This window comes from Schistocerca nitens, chromosome 5, assembly GCF_023898315.1.
Source record: "Schistocerca nitens isolate TAMUIC-IGC-003100 chromosome 5, iqSchNite1.1, whole genome shotgun sequence".
NCBI classification, from domain to species: domain Eukaryota; kingdom Metazoa; phylum Arthropoda; class Insecta; order Orthoptera; family Acrididae; genus Schistocerca; species Schistocerca nitens.
In genome coordinates, this window is record NC_064618.1 from 58,037,501 (window position 1) to 58,053,178 (window position 15,678).

At 45.6% G+C, this 15,678-nt stretch overlaps 1 protein-coding gene across 1 annotated transcript in view; it reads left to right on the plus strand.

The window, feature by feature from the left end:
* Positions 1-903: 903 nt before the first annotated feature.
* The window catches only part of LOC126260278 (cilia- and flagella-associated protein 299-like), a 95,806-nt gene continuing 81,031 nt past the window's right edge, over positions 904-15,678 (plus strand). The window contains exon 1 of the mRNA XM_049957604.1: positions 904-1,046. Within this exon, the coding sequence (XP_049813561.1) occupies positions 904-1,046 (143 nt within the window). The remainder of the gene's footprint in view (positions 1,047-15,678) is intronic.

Genomic DNA, 15,678 nt, shown 5'->3' on the forward strand with positions numbered 1-15,678 from the left:
ATTTCATTTTCCCGTTGTTGTGTTACAGTTTAGTTTCTTCCCGCACAAAATTCCCACTTTCTCGCGGTAGTCCCATTTGGTTCGATAATTATTATTAAAAAGTAACACTATTTTATAATATTGTGACTGCACCACGTAACTGAATTTAAGGGTTGTGCGCACTTTACTCGTATAAATTACGACAGTAATTTATTTCACACATATACGTTTCGGTTTTGTTTTGTTCGTATTTATTTCCGTTATCTTCAGTTCGTTTCGATATATTTCGTGCCTAATAAATAATCTTTGAATTGTAATTTTATCGGACGCTACATTCCTCTGTTTACGAATATCATTCGCAAGACTAAGTAATTAATCATGTGAACTGTGATGGTGTTTTTGTCGAATGCTACATTCGTTTGTGTACGAATATGATTAGTTGCTTTAAAAGATTGCCTCTATGTAGCGTCTTTGCCTTAGGTATGACGTCTTGGCAAAGAGCCGACGGGTGGAATGAGACACTAGAAGTGATCCGGAGATTTAATTGTGATCCGATTTTCAAACATATCTTACATACAAACGGTACATTTCTAGACCGTTCCATATCAAAATTTTATCGATTAAGCCTTTTCTGTAAAACACCTGAATACTCTCCTTACCTCTTCATTTATCCGCTGCGCCCCAGCCGGCATTAAACTTCGCGGTGGGCATTGATCATAATATTTTGGCTTACTGTATTTGTTCGTCTGAGAAGCAAAGTCTTTCGCGATAAACAGATTTTGTTTCGCATACAAAGAGAAACAAAAGTGAAATGACACAGTACCTCGACGGGAACACAGTAGTGTTTAGTATTAACCGATTTTTCGTCTTGAGCACTGTAGCGCCTCTGTTGGTGTGTGCAGAAGCGTGGCTTAGAGCAGCGCCATGTCTAAGCAGCCGGCGACGGACCAGTGGCTGCTGCAGTTCCTCACGTACGAGGACTACCTGGACTCGCTGGTGACGGCGCACGACCTGCTGTACCTGCGCTCCAGAGAGGCGGCCCGCACCATCGCGGAACTGGGATACAGGTGAGCTCCGATCACTAGTCGCCGACAGTCTGATTACCGTCTGCAACAGTGTGCTCATCGTAGCTTGAAACACAATGTAAACAAACGCCCGCTTTGCATGCCTAACGACTCGTCGTCATGCGCAGTGCGCTACACCAGATATGACGTCACTGTAAAGGCTGTACCAGTTATTTCGCCGTTATTCTAGCGTGGCACAGTGAGGCACGGTAAAGCAGTTAAAAACTTCTCTTTTTATGTCAATCGCCATATTAAGTGTTACACTCGTGTAGTTCGTGTTTCAAATAGAATTGGACAGTCACTTTCTTTGTCCCGAACTGTGGGAGATAGTGCAGTGGTTAGCACATTGGAATACGACAGTTTAAATTCCCATTCGGGCATCCAGGTATAGGTTTTCCGTGATTTCCCTAAATCACTTAAGGCAAATGTCGGAATGGTTTTCGTTCCCTATGCTTTCCTAATCCGTGCTCCGTCTCTAATAACCACTGATCATTTTCCTTCCTTCTGCCTTTCTTCTACCAGTCGTGCTCAGGTGGTCTTGTCGTGTGTATGCTCTGTGAAAATATTTTTAGTTGCCATGCTTTCTGTAGAGAAACATGGACGCGTAAAACCGTGAAAAAGCAGCGAAAGATAGATTGTTCTTAAGATCTTCGGGATATTTTTGGAAAAAAAATCTGTCGCTACCGATGCGGCAGATTTTGGGAATATCTAAGCCCGAGTCTGCCGGAGTTTCTGTGCCGCGTTTATGAGGTGCACGGAAAGATAAACAGATCACAACTTAGCTATCTTCTCTTGAAATATCGACTATATGCTTGTACATGACATGTATTCACACACATAAAATATGCTATGTTTGCGACATGTTTTCCTGCTGCTAGTTCTCTCTCGTTTCTTGCGTTTTCTCTTGATCCTTTGTGCAGCGTATTGCGCGGTTTTGCTGTATTTTATTTAACTGTTCTTGAAAATAGTACTAAATAAAATTTGAATTTATACTGTCTGCAAGCTGTTCATCGGTATTACCAATCACGTACACAAGGAATTCGACATTTTGTTGTTGGGCTGTCAGGATATATGAATGCTGCAGCTGCAGCTGCGGTGACCCAGTGGCTGGGAGCGCAGCTGGCAATTAAATGCGCCAGTAAATTGGTCTGTGAGCTGAGAACCTGCAGCACAGCGTGCCGTAGTAATCGTACTTGACTGTAGTCGGCAGGGAGTGAAGGAGACTCCGTGAGATTTTTACTTCGTTGTTAAGCCGTTAATTGGAATATAGCTGCTACTCGCACACCGACAAGCGCGAAGCTCTCTCCTAGTGCTTTTAACTATGCCGCTACATTTCCTGTCGATGCTGATAAAGCACCTGAGAGGTAGATTTTCAAAACAGAATTCGGCAGTGGCTGTACACAGTAGTACCTAGCAACGAAGGTCAGTATTGTGGAAGGAAACAGAAATGGTTATAAGGAACAAAAATGTTCACGTAGCGATTCACTCAGTTTCGAATTCCAGTGACAAAACATATTAAATGTTCCTTTTTTTTCGCTGGTACTTCACGCTTACCATGCTGCCCAAATATGCCTTTTCGCCGTGCACCTATGACCTATTAATTTTTGCTGTTATTAAACAGCGTCATGTAAGTCCCAGTTGGCTGTTGCTTATTGCAAATTTGTCATTGTGAATGATTGCGAGACTGTTAGACTCCAGCATCACGTATTTCATTGTACAGGTGGCTTCTAACGATTTAAAAATGCTGAATATGCAGATATTGTGTGTTGTATACGACAGACTACAACTTTGTACCATACTGGGTGTCATACCGCCCTCACAGCTTTACGGAGCCTAGATAGCTCACCAGGTAAGAGTTGCCTGCAGAAGCTAAGGTTTTGGGTCAGGGTCCCGGTCTGGCACACGCTTCATCAGCAGGGTCAAGTACTCATTCTTGGTATTTGAAAGACAGGCCACATGATGCCTTTAAAGAACACTAATAGCAGTTTCTGAAACCCTGAATTCCATATAATTCTGAACTCTTTGCATTGAATCGTTACTATGCAGAGTGTACGTGTTTCACCTAAAGGTGGAGTTCGACGAAATATGCAAGAGTAATAACACATTAACATCATTTATCTCCAACTTCTTGGCAGATTAAAAGTGAGTGCCCGACCGAGACTCGAACTCGGGACCTTTGCCTTTCGCGGGCAAGTGCTGTACCAACTGAGCTACCGAAGCACGACTCACGCCCGGTCCTCACAGCCTTACTTCTGCCAGTACCTCGTCTCCTACCTTCCAAACTTTACAGAAGCTCTCCTGCGAACCTTTCAGAACTAGCACTCCTGAAAGAAAGGAGCACTTGCCCGCGAAAGGCAAAGGTCCCGAGTTCGAGTCTCGGTCGGGCACACAGTTTTAATCTGCCAGGAAGTTTCATATCAGCGCACACTCCACTGCAGAGTGAAAATCTCATTCTGGAATCATTTATCTCATCTGAAAACTAGAAAGTGATCCTTCTATGTACATCTTGATATTCCACGAATCTATAAGCCTCATAACACGATGTGAAGTCAACATCACAATTATTCTACATAGATTTCTGAAGTACGACCTATTTTTTAAAGTGAAAACACCCATCAGAGTTCTTTTCTATGAATGTGTGGTGCAGCATCATCGTCGTTATAGTCATATGCCTTTCTATTTTGAGACGCAAAGTACAGGACACAGTTACTTGCATTTTTGGGAGAGATATTTCCTTAAGAACTAGAGGAATTTCCTAGAATACAGTGCCTGGGTGCTAGCTGTACACTGCAGTATATATGACGCAACAACTCAGTCGCAGTTACTCCATTTCGTGGATCGGTGGTTGTACTATCCTTATGTCCTATCCTTATTTACAGACTGAAGTGTGTGTTATAGCAGGAAGGTGGACACATAAAGCGCACTTCCATTGACGGACGAATGTTTCTCTCAGAACTCCGTACCAAACTGCTGTTGCATACAAATAAAGAAAAAAGGGAACTTTTAATTGACTTCACATCCCGTCGTTTGCTCTTATTTAAACTAACATAATTTCCTTTCCAGTTCAATAGTGACGAAAAACAGTGGATTTAAAAAATAAAATACTTTCCGTCTAGTTATAAAACTTGTTTCACCATGTCAGGACAATGTAAGCCCCGACAATGTGATATTGCGTGGTACTGCACTGTGATAGCGGGTAAAGGAACAATAATGTTTGTTGGTGTCGTAGCGTGCAAATGTCAGGTGGGTAATGTGAACGTGCCGATTTCTTTTTTTTTAAGACATTTGGCGTTCAGGGCTGAAGACCATATAGACATCTCTGAGTGTTTCAGGAATTTTCTAGGATTAGGCACTCTTATGATTGCATATAGTTAAATATACTATATAAAAATACTACACGCTCCAGTCACATTAATGTAACCGCCGCCTATGTTCGACGTCAACGTGCAACAACCACTCAGAGACGGCAGTTGGCATCACTAGCAGTAGTGGGTACATAAAGCGTGTCGGGAGGAGAACGGAAAGTAGCAACGCGGAAAGGGGGCGATTTATCTGACGTCCAAAAGGGCATGTTGATTGGCTTTCGGGGCAAGGGTGGAAACATTTCCGAAGTTTGTAAATGCTGGCGTGCCGCGGTGGCTATAGTACACTGTGCGTGGCAAAATGGCGCTATCCAAAACTGGTGCCGAGGCAACTACTGTGCGCGGCGAGCCATAGATGATAAAGATGAACGTCGGCTGCGGAGATGAGTACTGGCGGATAGACATGTAACTGTTGGGCAACTGACCGTGCACATGAACCAAGGAGCTACCAGCAGTGCCGTAACAACGACCGTTCAGCGAACATTGCTACATACAGGCCTCACAGCAGCGGGTACCTGCCGCTGCACCCATGCTAACTGCTGTGCACTGCCGACAATGGCTGGAATTTGCACTCAAATACCGCAACTGGACATCCACTGAGTGGCGACAGGTGGTCTTTTCAGATGAATCACGTTTTAGGCTCCATCAGACAGATCGCCGTTGGTGTGTGCGGCCTTGTAACAAACGTTGGGAAGGTCCAGGCCAGAGGAGTGGGCGTTATGGTCTGAATAATGTTTTCGTGGAATCCCCTGGGTTATCTCATAATTCTGGAAGGCACGGTGGATAAGCAGAAATATGCATCTATCTTTGGGGACCATGTTCACCCTTACATACAGTTTGTTTTTTCCTCGGTACGATGGGATCTACCAGCAGGACAGTGCAACGTGTCACACAGCTCGCAGCGTATGAGGTCTGTTAGAAAGGTATCCGACCTTTATTTCCGAACGTCTAATGGATTTGAAACTAGCCTGCTTGCATGAGCTGATCCTGAAGCTCCGTGCACATACGTGAATTTTTTCCGCTTGTCGATAGGGTCAGTGCTGGCAAGCAGCGGTTGAGCGAGGTAGTGTATTTTGCTTGCGTCCGTTTTTCATAGCAATGGAAATGACGGAATGACTGGGGCAGTGCTACTGCATCAAATTTTGCCAGAACGCGATTTCACACAAGGGAGGACATTATGGCAGCAACGACTGCCGAGCTAAAGTCAATTCCGAAAGAGGCTTTTTCGGCATGCTTCCAACAATGGCGGCAGCGCTGGAACAAGTGTGTGGAGTTCCAACGGAACGGTTTTGAAGGGGATTAGGTATCCAACGCTTTGTCATACATTGAATACATAATGACTTGCACACTGTTACGCTTAAGGCTATTTGGAGGTATCAAGGGCACTCCAAGGTAGAAAATCAGAGACACAGTGCAAAAGTGATATCGTTTAGGTTACGGGAGATAAATAGTAAGACTAGAGCCGTGCAAATTGCAGACGCTCTGTGCTTCTGTGCCAGGGGAGAAGTTTCAGTTCAGAGAATTAATTGATAATTTCACCACCGCCTAGACGCTGTCGTAAGTCTTCACTGTAGAAGGTGGTCACGAAAAGGACCGTCTTGGCAGAGGCAGCAAGCTTGATACTTGCTCCTGAGAACTGCAGCGTCAGTGGCTTTACAGAGATTAGAGTGCTACTACAGCAGTCCCCACACACAGGAGGGCGGAGGGCGGGGCCGAGTGACGTATCACAGTGTTGCTGCTGGCCGTAGTAAGAGTGACAATGGCATTTGGCTTTCAGCTGAACGCTGTTGATACCAAACTTGGAGTTTGTTAATGTAAAATTCACAAGAATCCCTACCTACAGAGCAGGAGTAGGGGAGGAATCTAAATGTGGTTGGCCAGAGACGCACTGGAGCTGCAGAACGACTCGCCAGAATGACCAGAACTTGTTAACTGTCGGTGGGCTGGTGAGTCGACTATAGGCAGGGAGAAATGGTGCGCCGCCAAAATTCCTTAAAAACCCAGAAGGAGTTCTCAGTCAGACCGCTGGGGCGCCGACATGTCTTTTTCTTTCACTTGGAGTGCTGCTCTACAGTTTGTACTTAACATGCTGCTAGTGTTAGTTAGCTACTTCTGTTAGCACCTGACCCGTCGCTTCAGACACTGATTTCTGTTGTGCAACCAACTGACTCCAATGCTTTTTATAATGTTTAGAATTAGCTTTCAGTGTAGCACCTAGTCTGATCGAAAATTAACAGTGTTAATCAGGCCCCTGAATTCCACGAGTCTCTTGCTACAAGCGTCCTGTCGAGTCCCAAAATCAACGTCTCTAGTAGATGGCCTGTGACTGTGTATGGCGCTGATCCAAGTCATCAACCTGCCTTCACTGGGAATTTGTCTTTGTGCATTTGCTTCTCACCGCTCGGAATTTGCTGAGTGAACACAACCCCCTAAATTCCCTTTATCCCGTGTCAGGACACGACAGCTTCAAGTAAGCCAGCCCTTTTCGTGGCCAGATGCTTTTCTAAGAGGCCTCGTGCGTGCGTGATTTGAAGGGCACCAGGATTAGTGTACCGTACTCCTCTGAGTACCAGACGCCCCGGATTTAAAGCCAATCCAGAACCTGCGGCGCCACCTCCGTCGGGCAGTTCGTTCCACGGATGCTCATCCCAGGAACCTAGCGCAGTTGGCCGCGGCACTGGAGTCGGCACGGCTCCACACCCCTCTCTTGTACCTTCCAGAACCTCTATGACTCTCCTCTTGCACGTCTCGCAGCGGTCCACGCGGCAAAAGGTGGTTATTCAGGCTTCTGACATTTGGCCACACTGATGTGACTGGACTGCGTATTTTGATGAGGGAGAGTTGCCTATATGAGCTCTTAATGGTTGATGAGATGTGATTAACTATAGCAGGATATCAGTGTGCTGGTTTGCGTACGGTTTATATTCGAATAATACGTAATTGAAATCTCCAGCTGATACGCAATCACATTAACAATAAGGTTGATCACGTTCTTGTATTCGGTGAAGATGGCTGAGGAATGAGCAATGATTGCGTATTATGGAAATTACAGACCGTATAAACTCTTTGTTTGTCTCAGTTGGGTGGTCTGAGGGCTTTGAGAGAGTGTTTGGCTGTATTTGTTCACAATATTTCCCTTTACTAGGTATCGATGGTTGATATTCGTCTTTCCATTGCCGTATTCTTCTTCTGTATATTGTAGTCATTAAGTGGTAATAAAATATTTTTAAATGAGACATTAGTAAGTCATCAACCATTCCATTATATTTAATGTTACCGTATCTATTGATCTATATCTAATTCACTTTCTTCTCGAAATTTTCGTTTATTTTGGTGCATTTCATAATGTGTATTACCAGTGGATTAGTTTTATTGAGAAGGGCTGGTACATCTTGGAGCAAGCTTTTGTAATACGTTAAGATCAAGTTGTTTTTAAACGCGAGACTCTGCAAGCATCGTAAAGCTGCATATATAGCTATGGCTTCTACGAAAAAAGAAATCTATTCAATGTGTGGTTACAATTGAGGTACAGCTAGTCACAGAGATCCAGTGTGTGCTGTAATTATCGTATGGCAGCGAAACTTGATATTATACTAATGTGTTAATGCGGAAGCGGTTTACGCGGGGAAAAAATTAATTCCATTTTTGGCCAGCAGATGCAAATCTGTCGGTGTAAATGCAAGAAAGATACATCGAAATGTTTCCATATGTAATGTATTACGAACGAGACGTGGACAGGAAAGGTCAAACACATGAGAAAGGCATAATTTTGATTCTATTGTTAACCACCACTTACACAGTTGGTTCAGTATGAGCATCAGACGCTGCATTCGTGAAACGACATGATCAACCGGTGCTCGCAGCAGTTCCAGTGGAATCTGAGTAATGTGTTCTTGTACACTGGTCTTCAGATCAGATAGATACTGAAAGTGACCCTGGTAGAAGTGTTCTTTTAAATATCCCCAGAGCCAAAAGTCACATGGATTCAGATCAGGTGGTCTTGCAGTCCATGCATTGTATTGGAGATAACACATTCGTGGAAGGTTGCATTAAACAGATTTTTCACTGTGCGAGCGACATGTGTTGCCCGATCTTGCATGAAAACAGTGGCTTCCATACAGTTATGCTCTTCCCAAGCAGGGATCACATGCTGTACAAGGAAGTCTTGATAACATGCAGATGTTACGGTACACCTGACAGCCGCTCCGGGTGTATTTCCTTCAAAGAAGAATGTACCAGAAATAAAGGTGCTTGTTAATATGCGGTACACAATCAGATATGGTGGGTGCGATGGCTCTTCATGCACAACATGTGGTTTAACTGTAGTCCATATTCGGCAGTGCTGTGTGTTCACTGCATGATGTGATATAAAATGCGCCTTGACACTCCACAGAATATTTGGCTGGACACACATAATCAATTTCTGCCCACGCCAGGAACTGAAGAACATATTCAGAATGTTGCTGCAGATCATGGGGTTTCAGTTGCTGCATCATCTCGATCTTGTACGAGTAGCAGTGTGAAACAGACTGTAAAACTTCTGGTAAAGCTGACCCTGGAATGGACAATTCTTGTGACACTACACTGGCACTACCCAGTTGACACGCTGCATGGTCAGCTACAGTAACAGCAACCTCATCAAAACCTTCCACCGTTATAACATGCCAATAATAGGGTACAGCCGACTCTACACCACTTTTGATATCAAATTGATAATTAGTTAAATTGATAAATTAAACCATCCCTCCCCCTCCCCTTCCACGTAACCTACTGTTCTGCTAAGTGGTTCTTCGTGTAACCCCCACCCCTCCCTGGCCCAGGTGTTCCTTAGCCTTTTGTACTGCTAAGTGGTTGCCCTCAATTCTCCCCTCTCCAAATTAATCTGTTGTTATGCTAATTGGTTTATGAACGTATGGGGGTTGCTCTATGACCCCCTGCGGATAACCCATCATTCTGAGAAATAACCTACCCCACCACTCCACCTTCTCCTCCACCACCCCTTTGGAAATGGAATGCCGATAATGAGACACTGTTTTTGTCACCCCTCGCCGGTACAGTTCTGAGCCACTTTTCCCCCTCCTGGTAAATTCCCCAGCCATCCCCTCCTCTCCCCCACTTATGAACTGGTGGGAAAAGATGCAATCTGTGTGGAGCTGCTGAAGAGGAAGGATTTCACAATGCGAAATGCAGATCAGTGTCAATGATATTGCAGAAGATATGTTGTTTATTAATAAAATTAAGTTTGAATGTTATTTACTCAGTCTGCGGAAGAGAGGGCTCCTCTGCTTCCCTCACCCAGGTGTGAGTTGTTGGGGAAAAAGCTGGAGAGGATGGTTCTGTCTTTATTTTTGGTGGCAAATGTGTTCAGTTGACAAGATGTTGAGAGATGAGTTCAATAAGGGTATTGCTTGTAAGCACACAGCTGAGGACTTCGTCCATAGCCTGCTACATGAGGAATGGAAGGAGGTGATAATGGGTGATTGTAGGGGGAATATTTTTCAGCAAATAGTGGTGATACAGTGGGATAGGTTGGGGGGGGGGGCATTTTACAATTCATAGAGACTATTACCTGTGATGGAGCTGTTCGTGTTTTTTCGAAATGGCCAGTCAGTCCACAGAGCAGGAGACAACTTCGCCCTATTCCACTAGCCAAGACTCAACGAACCAGAATTGCTCGCTTTGGTGTATGGGCCGTTGCTGCCAGCAGCGAGAGGTTCGAAATTGGCAGGAAATTGTGCTTCAACCGCATATGGAAGAATTTTCTTTATTTTGGCAGGGAAACCGCAGCCTTGCTGTCGGAAATTCAAACAAAGACAACTTCTTAAAATTGGTGGAGCAATAGAAGAACGCTGTCATGAAGAAGCACTCCCCCACAGATAGAAAAACCCTCAAAAGTTGATAACTGAAAAAAAAATCTCGCCTACACATCGGTTTGCTTTGTAACCCACCGAATAATCCGTCAAAATTTGAACTACACGTCGGAACACATCTGGAGAACTGCGACGAAAAAGACCCTGTTCTAAGAATTCTGTGCGTGCTACAGATATAAAAATTTCATATGTGCAGGTATAAAAACACACATATCGGAAAACACCAATGAATTGTGACAAAACAATGTATAATGAGAAAAAAACATCGATGAAAATTGTCCCAATTACACATTGCTAAAACCGATAGTGAAACAAAGCCATAAACTGGTCTACACATACAAGGTAGTACGTCGTAAAAATTTCTGTTCTGCCGCTACTCAACCAGCATACTGGTTAGTTCGCTATTTAGCCACCCATACGGCGTTGTGAGCGCCACTGCAGGGTCGTCTTCCCGTGATAGCGGACGCAAGACCGGGTCAGCAGCCACGGGGCGGCGGCTCGCTTTGATGACACTGCCCAGCGACCGCAGATCAGAAGTCAGCGTCCTTTGGTATTGGTTACCTGAGAAATTTCTGTCAAAACACATGCTCTCTCTATCTGTCTCCCTCTCTCTCTCAAGTGGGTACTTCTTGTTGTAACACCTGCACCTCAAACCCGTATACCAAGGTGTTCTCTCTCCTCCCAAATACTGCATTCGTATTGGCTAATATTGAAACACTGAAGGTATATAAAGCGTCCTTTACATTTCGGCTGTTCCTCTGTTATTCCAGCGTTGCCTGGATCTCCGCCCCCACCCGCTTTTACAAGGCCCTCCAAATCCGTGAATGCCATGCGCTCCACCTAGCCATCCGTATCCGCCTTCCTTCCCCCACACGGCTCCTGTATGAACTGATCCCCTTCCCCCACCTCCTCCTGTTCCTCTAACATCTCCGCATCCTTTACATTGTCCGCAGGCTTGATCCCCTCCACCCTCTGGTTTCATCCTTCCTCTCCACACCCCGCCCGTTGCCGCGCCTTTATCGCTGTATCCCTCCCTCTCTCCACCTCCACACCCTCCATCTCCTTAATCAGGACAATTTCCAATGCCTCTCCCTCCCAGATGACGAACTTCGCCGTGACATCTACCCTTCCTTCCGACTATAACCTGGCCTTGTCCCACCCCCCTTCCCAGAGCCCTCTCTTTCCTCTCCCCTCCTTCTCCCAGAGCGGATTTTCCTCCTTCCCCCCCCCCCCTCCCTGAGACCCGGCACCCCATACTTGCCTCTTTCCTTCCAACATCCCCCCCTAACTGGCCCTCTTCGGCGCGCCCCCCGCTCATCTCCCCCCTCTCTTCCCCTCCCTCCCTTCTTCCGGTCTCCCTCTTCTCCTTGCGCCTGGCAGTTCCTCCGTTTTGTTCATCGTCAGTGTACTACATCAGTGTTGTGTTTAGTGCTGTTTCTCCTGTGCGTCAATAGGTGTGATTTTAATTGTGTACTGCCTTGAGGTTCGCAGTCAGTGTTTGTTCTATGCTACGCCATCCGTCGATACCTTTTATGCTCCAGTCATACTGTGCTTGTGTTCTTCTAATTGTCGCAGTGTGTGGCTTTTTGTGTGTGCTACTTTTAAACAGTTTTTATTTCCATTTTAACTTCCATGATGTTCCTCCTTTTTTATATCTATGTTCACCATATTCTTCTATTGTTTGTTCTATGTCTTTCGGCTGAAGACCAGCGCATATGCTGCTGCCAGCCCACCCCGATGGGGAATTGAAATACAATAAAGAAGAAAAAAAAATGTCGGCTGTCCACTGAGTTCGGCCTGAGCCAGCGAGTTGTGCGCAACGCTGCCGCTGCGCGCTACGCTTCCTTGTCCGACGACGGCTTACGAAGTTCTGTGCTGTGGCCGCTGCGAGAAGCAAATTTTCATGTGTTGTTTTGACAACGCAAGCAAATTGTCGTGCTCTGCGCGCCACAGCATGGGAAAGAAGAATACGTGGGAAAGAAGAATACGCGGAAGAAACCTGCTGCAACGAGTGGGCCTTCGGTTGTGCGACTCACTGAGTTTGCCCACCAAGCCAAGAAGACCGAGAAGACGAGTCACTGCCTGTCGCCCCTCTGTACGTCAAATGCAGAGGTGGATGGACAGCGCTGTTCGACTTAATGACGACCTGCGCCAAGAACGAGGTGGTCCACGAGTCTGTCGACACAGACTCGCTGATCTGCGTTCTGGCAGCAAACTTGGCCGATCACATGGCGATAAAGACCCCTGTGATCTCCCACATCGTCGACGGCCGCTGTCGCGTGAGAAGGCGCCTTCCGATGGAAAGACGACGACTAAGGCGCTCCTAAGGGGGTTGCTTTGGTGCTGTGTCGAGGGAGCAGTCCGTGAAGGGTTGCTGCGAGCCGGGTAAGGCAACCGCAAGGCTGCACAACCGAACGAACAAGAAGAGGCCGTGACAGTGCAAACGGCCGACGGCGAGGACGACATCTTCGGCTTGCGGAAGCTGCTGGGCTTCCTTGTTATGACAGTTCTCCCGACCGCCATGGACCACAAGCCCCAGTGCTTCAAGTGCCAGGGCGAGGGCCATGTCGCCAAGTAGCGCCGCAACGCCCAAGGCCTAAGTTCAGCAGAAGGAATTCAAACCCCAGCGAATGCTCCTGCAACCTCACAGAAGGGCGTTCGGGTGCCTACCCCGCCGGCCGCCCCAGCAGCGCCGCAGGGAAGGGTGCAAAGAAGACAGCCGCCGCCCCAACGGTAACGGCAGCGACGCCGATATCCATCGGGCAGCCTCCGCAAGGGAAAGAGGGCATAATACATCGCGCATGCGTGAGAGAACGGCCTGCAGCGCTCCGACAAATCTGCGGAGCAGTACGCCGAGAAAGCAGAGCTGCTCGAGGAGCAGCTGCGGCAGAGCTGCGCCACGCAATAACAGGAGAAGCCGACCAACAGCGAGCTGCCGCCGTTCAGCACCAGCCTGATGATGCTGTGCCAAGACACTGACGACACGGCGTAGCAGAGGGCTCAAGGCAACGCACTGCGCTGCCGCACCAGACTCCTTAATTATTATAGCGACCAATGGCACAGACACGGTATCCTCTTGCACGATACCCGCTATTAATATAACCTACCCTTGCATGACCTGTAGAAGTCAGCAAAACATCCGCTGCTGCTCTTACTACTCGACCTAAGTGTCGCAGAGGTTTTCTTCCCTTGGCGTTTGCCTTGGCAATATTTTCCCCCTCTGCCCTTCAAACCGCTACCCTCTGTTCGACTTTCGACCCAATCTATCTCCAGATGAGCGCGTATTAATGGTTAACCTTAACCAGACGTACGCAAACCTCGCAGTACCCACATCCTGCGAGACTTCACTTTAGTGAAAACTAATCCTTATGCAGAGATGGTAATAGAACTTTTGAGTTGGCCTAAAAAAAAAAATCCATATGAAGTAATGAGGAGCCACAGTGAAGAATTCGACACGTCTTCATACACGGCCGACAATCATTATGGTATTGTTCCACAGAACAAGAAGGTTATCACCCTAAAGAAAGATGAAACGAATGGGTCACAAGTTGAGAATCGGACTAAGAGTGAACATCATGCGGCATTGAGAGTCTTCTCGATCAAAGACTGTCTGCAGTGCCTGTACAATGCTACTCGCGGTGCTCCGCTGCAGCTGCAGCACATGGTTCAGCAAAGTAGTATTTGATCGAGAGGACACAACGTTTACACTGTGCTGGAATCTAAAATCGTCCTGTCACCTCATGATGATAAAAGGGTTATTCACGATCACACGATTGAAACCCGCCTTTACTCACACTATTCACTTGTTGAGAGAGAAGGGGCTGAGGGACTCTGATTGAGTGAGAGGGAGAGAGGGAGACCGGGTGTAAATGTTGCAGAATAATATGACCCTTTTATCATAGTGTAGGTTACTGTGTGCATGCGTCTGCATATGTGTGTGTGTGTGCGTGTGTCATGTAAATATTTGTTTATTTACGCACACCATATCTGTGGGGAATGTGTACAGTATACACTTGTAAATATATACCTTGTAAGAAGGTATCTGTGCACAATGTACGTCAACAAATGTTGTACTTGCTAATTACCTGTGCACCACGTGCATCGACAAAAAATTTGCATGGCAGAAATATATATATTCCCTTTGCACATCATGTAAATAGAATAGTTATAAATTTTACCTGCCACTAGCCATCCAATTCTCACTAGTTTTGAATTGTAGATGTATATATGTACATAGTTTACAGTCCATCAGAATTGTTGTTGTTGTCGTTGTATAACAACAATGTCATTGATAGTATTGGGACTGTGGAATTCAGTAGTACTGTAAGAATAACAGTATCTCTGTTTTAGTGTTAGTGTTAGGGTAGAGTTATATATCTGAAAATTGTAAACATTACTACTAGTGAATTTTTGTGGAATATTAAAAACAAATTGCATATCGAGAACCAAACTGTACCTCAAGAACCAAATTGTTTCCCAAGAATCAAATTGTATCTGTGGCAACTGAAAAAATGAGAGTTACCGTACGTCTTTGTTGTTGTTATCTGCAAAAAACCTATCCCAACTGTATATACAAAGGGTGTGTGGGACACAAATAACATTAGTTTTGAACATGAAGGTAAAGTTTAACATGGGTAATAAGAAAATATTTGGAATGGTTGGCTTATGGCGGGCTTATGGGAGGAGGAGGCACGTGACAATGACCGTTTCCAAAGACATATAGCAAACATGTCTAAAATTATATAACCATTACTTGAAGAAGACCACAGACGTAGCATCTAGGCAAAGCTGTATACTATCAAGGTGGGAGCAGGGTGAAAGGAAATCATGCAAAGATTGTGAGGTGAAAATTCATTTATTTTTAATCTGCCTTAAAAGTAATTTCACATTTTCATAAAGAAACACAGCACTATTTCCACACATTTTCTTCTTGAGTCGATGGAGAGCAGGACGCCTGTAGAATTATACGTCTGGGATAGCAACGAGCTTGAAGATTCGAAATGGGAGAGTTAAAGCACCTTAGTGCTGGATGACAATCCTAATTTTATCGTTCTTATTAAATGTGGCTGAAGCATAAGGTTTATCCGAGAAGTATTCATGGCATATAATACGCTCGTCGTATTCCACTGGGCTAGTTACTCGTATATCATCCGAAAGAAACTCGTAGTTCTGACGTGTTATCAGGTTGCTGTTCTGTTGTGAAGTGCCGCACTCTGCAATGTACACGTTGGTTTGATATTTTATGCTCCTGCTGTCTTTGAAAATAAGAGGACGCAGGGAAGCTGCTGCGACTCCAGACGGTTGAAAGTCGTCACTGCCACTTCTCGCCCTGCAAGTTAAAGATCGTCGCTTCTTCCTTCGACATGTGCCGGTTGGTTGAGGTTGCTGCCGCCGCTTGTGGTC